The 11,520-nt window shown below is 40.5% G+C and overlaps 1 protein-coding gene across 1 annotated transcript; it reads right to left on the bottom strand.

Annotated features, from left to right (window-relative positions):
• Positions 1 to 2,429: 2,429 nt before the first annotated feature.
• Positions 2,430 to 6,407, bottom strand: LOC125669067 (uncharacterized protein K02A2.6-like). The gene has a single exon (XM_048903513.2). It carries the CDS (start codon positions 6,405 to 6,407, stop codon positions 2,430 to 2,432), a length of 3,978 nt encoding a protein of 1,325 aa, XP_048759470.2.
• Positions 6,408 to 11,520: the final 5,113 nt, after the last annotated feature.

The following is an 11,520-nucleotide window of genomic DNA, read 5'->3' as shown; positions in this document are numbered from 1 at the left end:
CGCCAGACGTTAGTTTTGTTGTCTTATGGTTTTTATTGGGAATAAGAAGGATGGCACGATCCCTCATGCCTGCTGGTTCCTATACACGATCCTGCTATATGTACATGTATATAGAGTCTAGTTGGTTAAATTTTAACACAAAAAGAATTATCTCGTAATAGGAAAGTCTTCCACTTTTGTACAAAAACACCCAAAGTAAACCTCCAAGTTGTATACAGTAGATGTGTGGTTGTTCGCATATCGGAGATAATTTGAATTCAGATAATCAGAAAATATATTTGAAATGAAAGAGGGTAAGAGAAGAAACATACTATGCAAAATAGATAAATAAATAATAAAACAATGTTGAATATGTGCCTACGTATTGTTCGTAAATTGGGCGAGTGGTATTTGTACTTATGATTACGAAGGTTGGTCACGGTAGAATAACCTGGTGTTATTTTATTTACAGGTGATTGTTTACACCTGCACGTTAATCCAAGTTTAAGGCGTCTAGCTGTGCCTTGTTCACACCTGTTATCATGTGATTAAAATATAAAAGATGACTTAGGAATTGTTATGGAGATAACACTATTGTAAATATGCTTTGAATAAACAGCCATTGTTTTCAAGTTGTTTATTCGTTATTAGATATCTTAGACATAATTCAGAAATCTTATGCATTAAAATATCAATTTTGGAGTTGGATAATACAAGTTAATTTGTATCTTTCAAGTTATGATGTGCATACGAAACAGAAAACTGAGAAGGGGGTTTATTATTACTATGGATTTAAAACCAGTAGGGCACCGCTTCGAGTTAAATACCACGCATGCGCAGAAGCCGGTGATCCGAGTCGTTCTTTTCCCTATATATTCTATTAAGAGCGACCCTGGTCACCAGCGACCGCCACCACGGTTACACCGGTATCACATTTACGTTCCGAATATTTCACGTTCCAGCCGGAACCTTAAAATCAGATTTTGGGTTCTGGATTTCACTGGAATTTTCGTTCCGGCCAAGAATCGTTAACTTTATTTTTTATTCTACTTCGAACGATGGAAGGTGCCACCACTTATCTGATGTCGGGGGAATATCTCAATAATTATTCAGAAAATGAACAGAGGAGAATAAGGAAACAGTCAAAGACGTTCTCGGATATGACGAGACAGTGTCTGAGATACTTCTTACTGTAGGTCTAGCACCTAGTATTTTGACGACAAGTTTCTGTGTACTGGTATCTACTAAATATACTTTGGTGTACAGGTAGAATACACAGTTCTAAAGGTCTAGCTTCTAGTGTTTTGATAACAATGTCCAGCAGTATGTGACTGCAGCTTGGTTCCTAGATGTATCCCAATTATACGTACACATTTTCCATAATTATGACGGTAGGTGTGAAACTTGTCTGATCACCGTTATAGTTGGCTCTTCATGTAAATTACAGGGGCTTACTACTACTGAACTGAATTTTTCATTTATCGCATCACAATTATATAATTTTACAATTTGTCTTTTTCGTTTATGTTTTTATTGTAATATATGTTAGTTGCAACCTATAAGCAGTACTGCTTTTGAAAATAAACAATACAAGACATAAAAGTGGTGGTAACCAAATCTTTAAATGTGATAATATTTTTAAAATGTATTTGTTTTTGGTGATAAACATTGTTCCCTTACCACAGTCAGAGCAGATTCAGCTTGGCTGAATATTTGGACTGAAGAATCTCGGCTGAGATTCGGCTTGGCTAAATATTTGGACTGACGCCTTCACCGAGATATCAGAGACGTAGTGAAATTCATCACCATTTACACTTATATCGCATTTATTACAGTCTTGTTTCTTTGGGTTCATTTCGCCAGCGTCCACTTTCAATGAATGGTGATTACAGATTCGAAATTTACTATAAGTTATAGCATCTTTTCTGGGTAGCGAAAATCTCTTGCTGTGGCCTTCAATGCGACATATAGATACAAGTATATGTGTTTAGTGCGGGAGCTCGAGAAACACGTGTGAACAGTCTAACAAGTTTAATAAAAATGGCAGTCAAACAAAATACAGTGCATTCTGGGAATAGTTCAATACACACATGAAATATCGCGGGAAATTCAAACTGGGAAATAATCTTTAAATGTATTATGCTATTAATATATTATAAACATCTCCTTCCTTAAGATTATAAATCTCAAAAATTTATCTTTACCAAAATTAGGAATAGTTGAAGCAAAAATAGATGTACAGTACATAGGAATTGAATTTTTCAATGTATCAAAATATCTTTATATAATGATTAGAGTTGACTGTCTTTATAACATAATTACATACAACTGTGTAATGTCTCTATTCACTTCCAGTGAAATGTGCAAAAATGAATACCATGTACATTAAAGTAAATGAATAGCAAAATAGCAAAACTGTTCAAAATGTCTGACATGACTTATGAATAAATTCACAGCAAATAGTCACTTAGGTATTTGGGGCGTTTTATTTCGCGACCACTACGCCTTACGGTAGCTGGTGGAGTGCTACTCTGTGGAATGTTCGTAACAGGTACACTCGGAGTTTCATTGGTAAGTGGTGTGGTTGTTTCGGTACACAGCGATTCCTCTGAATTATGGTTCCCCATCGGAATTTCCGGTTCCGGTTCCATAGCGGAAGAACACTGAAAATCACTTGGCACAGATGAATCTTGCATTTCATCATTGACATGAAGCAAGTGCTTACGATTTCTCCTGAGGTCTCCACTGAGAGTTTTCACAAAGTATGAGCGGTTCGCGTAATCAGCAGATGTGACGATTCCTGCCTCATCCCAAGACTTTTCTTTATCAGTTTTCACCCTAACACGGTCACCTACGTAAAGTGGTTTTAAAGTGCGAGCTCCATGCATACGATTGAAGTTTACACGCATCCTGTTTTTGGATTGTCTGTCCTTTTCCCTAACTTTTCCTAGGTCCGGCCATCCAGGCTCTAGTTGGTCAGAACAAATCGGAACGGTAGTTCTGATTTTACGTCCCATGATGAGTTCAGATGGACTAGTACCTGTCGCATGTACGGGGGTACTGCGGTAAGCCATTAGGGCTAGAAATACATCCGGCTGTTTGAGTATTCGTTTGGCTACTTTAACCGCACTCTCTGCCTCTCCATTTGCTTGAGGATAATGAGGACTGGAGAATGTATGATGAAATCCATAATCAATCGAAAACTGTCTGAATGATTTCGAACTGAACTGTCCACCGTTATCACTAACAAGTTCCTCGGGTATGCCCCATCTGGCAAACATATTCTTTAATTTGCCAACTACGTGATTACTTGTGATATTGTCCAGGTAGGCAATCTCCAAATACCGAGAAAAGTAATCCATCACTACAAGGTAATTTTTGCCCTGTAATTCGCAAAGATCAGCTCCAACCCTTACCCAGGGACGACTAGGAAGCTGAGTAGTTTTAAGTGGCTCACTACGCTGTGACGGACGGTTGGTATTACAAAACTCGCAACACCTGATCAAATGTTCCAAATCACTTGATAATCCAGGCCACCATACTGATGACTTTGCACGCTCTCTTGACTTGTTCAGTCCCAAATGGCCTGTATGTATCGCTGCGAGTACATCAGCTCTCAGGGATTCTGGAATCACTAGTCTGTCTCTATAGAACAGTATACCATCAGACACTGAGAATTCGAATCTTGGCGCGAAATATGGTTTCAACTCCGCATACAATGAATTTTCTTTTTGCGGCCAACCTTGCATAGTGTATCTCATGACGTCAGGTAGAATCGGATCTGAAGATGTTTCGTTACGAATTTCTTCCAATTTCTTATCTGATAATGGTTTCGTATTGACCACGGACGCTACGTATGCGGTAACATCTTCAACAGTATTGCTTTGATCACTGATTTTGAGAGGACTTCTCGAAAGCGTATCCGGAACCACGAGCTGTTTTCCTGGAACATGTTTCGCTACGACATTGTACCTACGTAATCTCATCAGTAATCTCTGGCATCTCAATGGCGCTTTATTGAGATCTTGAGTATTAATCAGCGGTACTAACGGCTTATGGTCCGTAATCAGTTCGAATGATCCAATTCCCATGAGGTATCGGTCGAATTTCTCGCATGCCCACACTCCGGCCAAACATTCCTTCTCAATTTGCGCATAATTACGCTCTGCCTCGGTAAGTGTGCGAGACACAAATGCGATTGGTTTAGTCTCTCCATCCACAACTTGAAATAGCGCTGCACCGATACCGAAACTACTTGCATCCGCACTAACGATAGTGGGTCGAGTCATATCGTAAAATGCAAGTACTGGCGCTTCTGTAATGAGTTTCTTCACACGGTCAAACGCACTTTGCTGAGATTCATCCCAAGTCCACGCTGTGTCTGATTTTAACAGATTATTGATAGGGTTCATGATACTGGATAGATCAGGAACAAATCGACCAAGATAATTGATCATCCCGATAATACGACGCAACTCACTGATGTTAGTCGGTGGTGGCAAATCCAGAATAGAGCGCACACGTTCTGGACTAGGTTGAACACCATCTTTCGAGATGATGTGTCCAAAATATTCAATTTTCTCCTTTCGATATTCGCACTTGTTGGGATTTAGCTTGATCCCTGCATCTCTAATACGATCCAATGCTGCTTTTAATCTGCGGTCGTGTTCATTGAGTGAAGATCCATAGATGATGACGTCATCTATTATCGACTCTACGCCTTCCAACCCAGATAGTACTTCTCCCATGCGCCTTTGGAATATCTCGGGTGCTGACGAGATTCCGAACGGTACGCGCGTGTAACAGTACCTTCCAAAAGGAGTAATAAATGTAGTCAATTCTTGACTGTCCTCGTGCAGTTTAAGTTGATGAAATCCTGATGCTGCATCCAATTTAGAGAATATGGTTGCTTCGCTTAATTTCGGAGAGATATCGTCCAGATTCGGTAGCATGTAGTACTCACGTTTAACGGCTTCGTTAAGACGCTTCAGATCGATGCAAATACGCACATCACCGTTTTTCTTTGTTGCTGGAACAATTGGTGCACACCAGTCAGTAGGTTCATTAATTTTACGAATGATACCATCATTTTCTAGTTTGTCGAGTTCTGCTTTCACTTTCGGCATAAGAGCGAACGGTATTCGTCGAGCAGTCGTAACATAATACGGTTGCGCATCAGATCGGAGAACAATTTTCACTGGGTCACCTTTCATAGTACCGTGATGTTCTATGACACTTCCTCTCTTCTGAATGAGACCCATGGTAGACGCAACTGATCTTGATAGAAGATTATTCTGAGAGTCGGTGCTTGGAATCACAACTACATGAAATGAATAAGGATGATTCTTATGTCGAGTAGTAACCTTGAATTTTCCAAGTGAGTGAAGATCACCGTTTGGCGTTTGTAGTTTGCTGTTGTTCACATGTAATTTTGGTTGAAATGGTAGCGATTTGTACGTGTATTCTGACATGATGGAAATGTCAGCACCAGTATCAATCTTGAACGGAATCTCTGAACCACAAACTTTAAGTTTAACAAACCACGGTTCTCCCTCGTTGCACGCGGTCACTGAACCTAGAAAGTAGTCATGATGATCATTGTCGTCGTCGACAATTTCACGAACACCGGCAACAGTGTTGGAACGACAGCACACTGCGAAATGATTCCTACGGTTGCACTTTCTGCATCGCCGTCCATGAGCTGGGCACTGACCCTCGTAATGTTTACGATTGCACGCTCCACACCACGGTAAATTCGCATTCTGTCGGTTCTGATTATTAGATCCTCTGCCGCGACTAGACTGTCCACCGCGAGTCCGTTGCGCACCTCTTCCACGATTTACTTGGTGTGGCGGATCTTGAGTATGACGTTTCACCCGTACCGCATCCAAATTTTTGGATTGTAGATCTCTAATTTGAGATTTCACTAATTCAGAATTCCTGGCCATTTCTGACGCTTTCTCAAGAGTCAAATCCTTGGTTAGCTGCAGTTTCTCTGATAGTCCTTTGTCGTTGATGCCAATAACAAGTCTATCTCGGATTGCCTCGGATCTGTTAGCAAAATCACAATGTTCTGAGAGTTCATGCAGTGAACGAATAAAAGTTTCGACTGATTCTCCTTGAGCTTGCGATCTCAGGTGGAATTTGGCCCTTTCGTGAATCACGTTACGTTTGGGTACAAAATAGTCATCGTACTTCTTCAGAATTACCTCGAACTTTGTCTCATCTTCCCCGTCACCAAATACGAAAGACTTAACTATGTGTTCCGCCTGCAGTCCCATGGCATATATCAATGAACTAATTTGGATGGCTTCATCCTCCTTGTCAAGTTTCGTGGCGGTTCGGTACCTGCAAAATCGCTGTTTCCACTCCGGCCACTCGCTTGGTCGGCTAAAGACGAACGATTCTGGCGGGTTGAATTTAGGCATAATGGTTCAGAATATCGGAAATGTCACCTGAAAAACACTTACAGTCTCTAGGCGTTTCCTTACTGTGTTAAGTCTTCTGACACCATGTTTAGTGCGGGAGCTCGAGAAACACGTGTGAACAGTCTAACAAGTTTAATAAAAATGGCAGTCAAACAAAATACAGTGCATTCTGGGAATAGTTCAATACACACATGAAATATCGCGGGAAATTCAAACTGGGAAATAATCTTTAAATGTATTATGCTATTAATATATTATAAACAATATGAACGACGTAATATCTATTAGCATTTTCATCCATATGTCGATTTGATATTATTCCTGTCTACTCGAAATAAAAGACATCACAGAGTCGTCCACTTCAGCTTCATACTTAGATATTTTATTGAAAATAGATATTAACGGCGAACTAACAACTCAACTTTATGATAAACGGGATGATTTCAGCTTCTCCATCGTCAACTTCCCATACTTATGTATCAATCTTCCATTATTACCTGCATATGATGTTTACATCTCTCAACTGATTCGATATGCTTGTTCTGCGTATGATCAGGTTTTTTAAATCGAGGCAGGCTACTGAAAAACAAGTTGATGGTGTAGGAATTTCAACAGTCTCATTTAAAGTCAGCATTTTGCAAATTCTATGGTCGTTATAATAATCTAGTTTACCAATACAACCTATCATTGGGTCAAATGCTGTCTGACTTGTTTTCATACCGACTGTTAGGCCGTTCTTGGCACACTAATTTTGACTACGGATGACTCCGTTTGCGTGGTTAAGATATAGGGTTCACGGCGGGTGTGACCGGTCGACAGGGGATGCTTACTCCTCCTACGCACCTGATCCCACCTCTGGTGTGTCCAGGGGTACGTGTTTGCCCAACTCTCTATTATGTATTGCTTATAGGAGTTACGAGATTGATCACTGTTCGTTGTCTTCACCTTTCATCCTTGCACATTTTAGAATTCGTATCTTTTGATAAAATCTGATAGTCTGAATTCCATTTTTGTTTAAATTGATCGAGTGAAGTAATTTTTACTTTTGACTTTAACCAATTTGGATTACAGGTATTGTTTGAGAGTCTGCAAATATGATGGATATATTTACCAAGTAATTTCTGTCGCGTTTTGATTTGTGAAATTATTACTTTTTTTTTTTAAAGGAGATTCGCTATTTTTGATTCTTAATTAAAGTTCCCATGTTTTATTCATAATTTTTATATTAAATTTACTATGGATTTTTTCTTATGATGAATGCCAATCAATACTTTCTTCCATGTTTATTGAGGGTTGTTCCGTAAAATCGTGGACACCGCGTTTCTAATAACAATATACATGTGTATATACACTGTATATTCATACTCTTGAAGAAACTAGTCGAGTATATTCCATCGACTTTGTGATATTTATGTATATATATATATATAGAGAGAGAGAGAGAGAGAGAGAGAGAGAGGGAGAGAGAGAGAGAGAGAGAGAGAGAGAGAGAGAGAGAGAGAGAGAGAGAGAGAGAGAGAATATAGTTCTTAAATACTACATTATATGGTTCGTGGTACGAGGAATAAATATCCAATGAAAATTGAGATAAAATGTCTCTAAATGCAAGTTCACGGTAAACCAAACATCCCTCTAAATCGGCCATTTTTTTTCAGTCCAAGAGCTGGTCGTTTTAGAGAAGTTCCACTGTATGTATGTATGTATGTATATGTATAGTAACACTTCTGGGCACCTGAAATTACATGAAGATTCCCTGACCATGTTACAGAGAATCAGATCGACCATATTTGCATCAACGAGAAATTTCGAAGAGCATGTAAAGATATCAGGGTGATGAAAGGAGCAGACATTTCATCAGACCACCCTCTTCTGATGACGGCAGTAAGACTACGCCTTAAAAAGTTTAACAACACGACAAACATGAGGACAAGGTACAACGTGAGTGTCCTCAAAACAAAGGAAGAGAGGACAGCATTCCACCTCAGCCTGTCCAACAGATTCCAGCCGCTACAAGACCAGCTAGAAAATAATGATACCAACATCGAGATCCAATGGCAGCACATCAAGGAAATGTGGCGAGACACATGTGAAGAAGTCCTCGGCAGAAGAAAGGCTCAACACAAAGAGTGGATATCTGTTGATACCACGAGGAAACTGGATGTGAGGAAGGAAAAGAAAGCGGCACTGAACACAAGCCGGACAAGAGCAGCAAGGGCAAACGCTCAAGAGGAATACACAACCACAGATAAAGAAGTCAAGAAAAGCGTCAGGAAAGATAAACGGGATCACATTGACAACCTGGTCAAACAAGCTGAAGAAGCAGCGAGACAGGGAAACTTGAGAAAACTGTATATGGTCACAAAGAAGCTCTCCAACAAGTTCCAGCAGACAGACAAGCCAGTGAAGGACAAAAATGGGAATCCTCTCACAACAACAGAAGAACATTTGAAGAGATGGGTAGAACACTTTGGGGAGCTATTGAATAGACCAACACCAGATATGCCTCCAGACATACAACCAGCCAATACAGACCTCCCGATCGACTGTGACAAGCCAACAAAGACAGAGACCAGGAGAGCAATTACTACACTTAAGAATGGAAAAGCCGCAGGACCTGACGAGATACCAGCAGAAGCCATCAAAGCTGATACAGAGACAGCTGTTAACATCTTGCACAACCTCTTCGAGAAGATCTGGGAGGAAGAGAACATCCCGGAGGAATAAAAAGAAGGTATCCTCATTAAGTTACCAAAGAAGGGAGATCTGAGGGACTGCAGTAACTACCGGGGAATTATGCTCCTGTCAGTGCCTGGCAAGGTCCTCAACAGGATCCTTCTCGAGAGGATGAAAGAGGCAGTGGACCCAAAGCTCTGTGACCAGCAGGCTGGTCTTAGACGCAACAGATCATGTGTTGATCAGATAGCCAGTCTGCGCATCATCATCGAACAATCACTGGAGTGGAAGTCACCCCTCTATATCAACTTCATCGACTACGAAAAAGCGTTCGACAGCGTGGACCGTGAGACACTGTGGAAGATACTGAGACACTATGGAGTACCCGAGAAGCTCGTCTCCCTGATTCATAACAACTACCAAGGCATGACATGCAAGGTTACCCATGCTGGCCAGATGTCCGAGAGTTTTGAGGTCAAGATAGGAGTTCCACAAGGATGTTCACTGTCACCATTCCTCTTGGTAATTGACTAGATCATGAGGACTACCACATCAGGCAGGAACAATAGTATACAGTGGACACTCCTGACACAACTCGACGATCTCGACTTTGCCGATGACCTGGTTCTCCTTTCGCATAACCACAGTCAGATGCAGGACAAAACAACTCACCTTGTAACAACATCAGTAGGAACGGGACTCAAGATCAATTTGAAGAAAACAGAATTGATGAAGATCAACACCACTGTCCAATTACCAGTCACAGCTGGTGGTGATCCCATCAAAGAAGTTGAGTCTTTCATCTACCTGGGGAGTGTGATGGACAGACAGGGTGGTACAGACCGCGACATCAAGTCAAGAATCGACAAGGCACGAGCAGCGTTTACCATGCTAAAGAACATATGGGCCTCAAAGAACATCCGCATTAATACCAAACTGCGGATCCTCAACTCCAATGTTAAGTCCGTCTTACTGTATGGAGCAGAGACATGGAGAACGACCAAAACAACTCTGCAGAAGATCCAGACATTTTACAACACCTGTCTCAGGCGCATCTTCAACATCCGATGGCCTGAAAAGATCACAAATGAAGAACTATGGAAGAGAGCAGGGCAGGAACCTTTAGACATACAAATCAGACGGAGGAAGTGGGGCTGGATTGGACACACCCTAAGGAAGCCACCTCCCAGCACCACACGCCAGGCCCTGACCTGGAATCCGCAGGGCAAGAGAAAATGGGGACGTCCAAGAAACATCTGGAGGCGTGACTCCCAGGCAGAACTAAAAGCGCAGGACATGACCTGGCACGACGCAGCAAAAGCAGCCCAGAATCGTGTTCGTTGGAGGACTGTCGTCGATGGCCTATGTTCCTCACGGAACAGCAGGCCTAAGTAAGTAAGTAAGTCTAGAATGGGACTACATGGATGTTGGTGATTTTCTTGAATATTTTAAAAATATCCTGGTAAAAAAAAGGCGAGATCCAAATATACTGAAAATACATGTACATTTTGTATACATGTACATGTAGTTTTCGTTAGAAAGGTGAAAAGCAAATTTTATACAAATAAAATGTAGAAGATAGCCACATGGGGGCATGTGTGTATAGATATACCATATACATACCACTTCTGGAGATTTCGTACACAGAACTTTTACCCAGACAGAATACATGTACGAGTTCTCCTAGTGAAATCGTACGGGTCCATCAAAATATGACTAAGATCTGTCTTCAGACCAAAATCATACCGCTTTTTCACATAACTGTCATATCATAAGATAATCTTAATTAAGATCGTTTAAAATCTTAGATCTTGATACATGTACTTGTCTGAAGTTTATACTGAACATGGTAGCGATTTGTTTTACTCTAAAAAAAAAAAAAAAAATACAGGTAGCTTATTCAGAGGTAAGGAAGGTGGTTTTAGGGACAGAAACAATGTTCTGGACATGGATATCACTAATAAGCTTCATATACCGCAACGTGTGATCTTTGTGATGACTTCAATATTTGTTTAGAATATCCCACAGCCAACCCTTTCCTATTTTCGCTGTTTAGGCATGTCCACTTTTTCTTCATTTCTTACCCTAACCGGGCATAATCTGTTGAATTTTCTCCCCAAGTGTCCTTCATAACATTGAAAACTCCGCAGTTTTGTGTTTGAAATATATGTCTTTTATTTTCTCCAACTCGTCCGTCAATGCTGATATTTCAGCAGCTGAAAAATTTGGACATTTTTTTCAGAGATTCTTTTGACACCGATTTATCTGAACGCAAAGACTTCGTAACCGCTCTGTGGTCACAAGTGAATGCATTCGAATACCATTCATCATACCCACATTTTCTAAAAAGAAAGTTCGGATATATTGTTCTTACCCTGGTCCATCAGTCTTTAAATTTTCTTCTTGTGTATTCTGCTGGGTAAGTAATATATATATATAT

Source organism: Ostrea edulis, chromosome 4 (assembly GCF_947568905.1).
Source record: "Ostrea edulis chromosome 4, xbOstEdul1.1, whole genome shotgun sequence".
In the NCBI taxonomy this organism is placed as follows: domain Eukaryota; kingdom Metazoa; phylum Mollusca; class Bivalvia; order Ostreida; family Ostreidae; genus Ostrea; species Ostrea edulis.
This window is presented reverse-complemented; position numbering and strand designations above follow the sequence as displayed.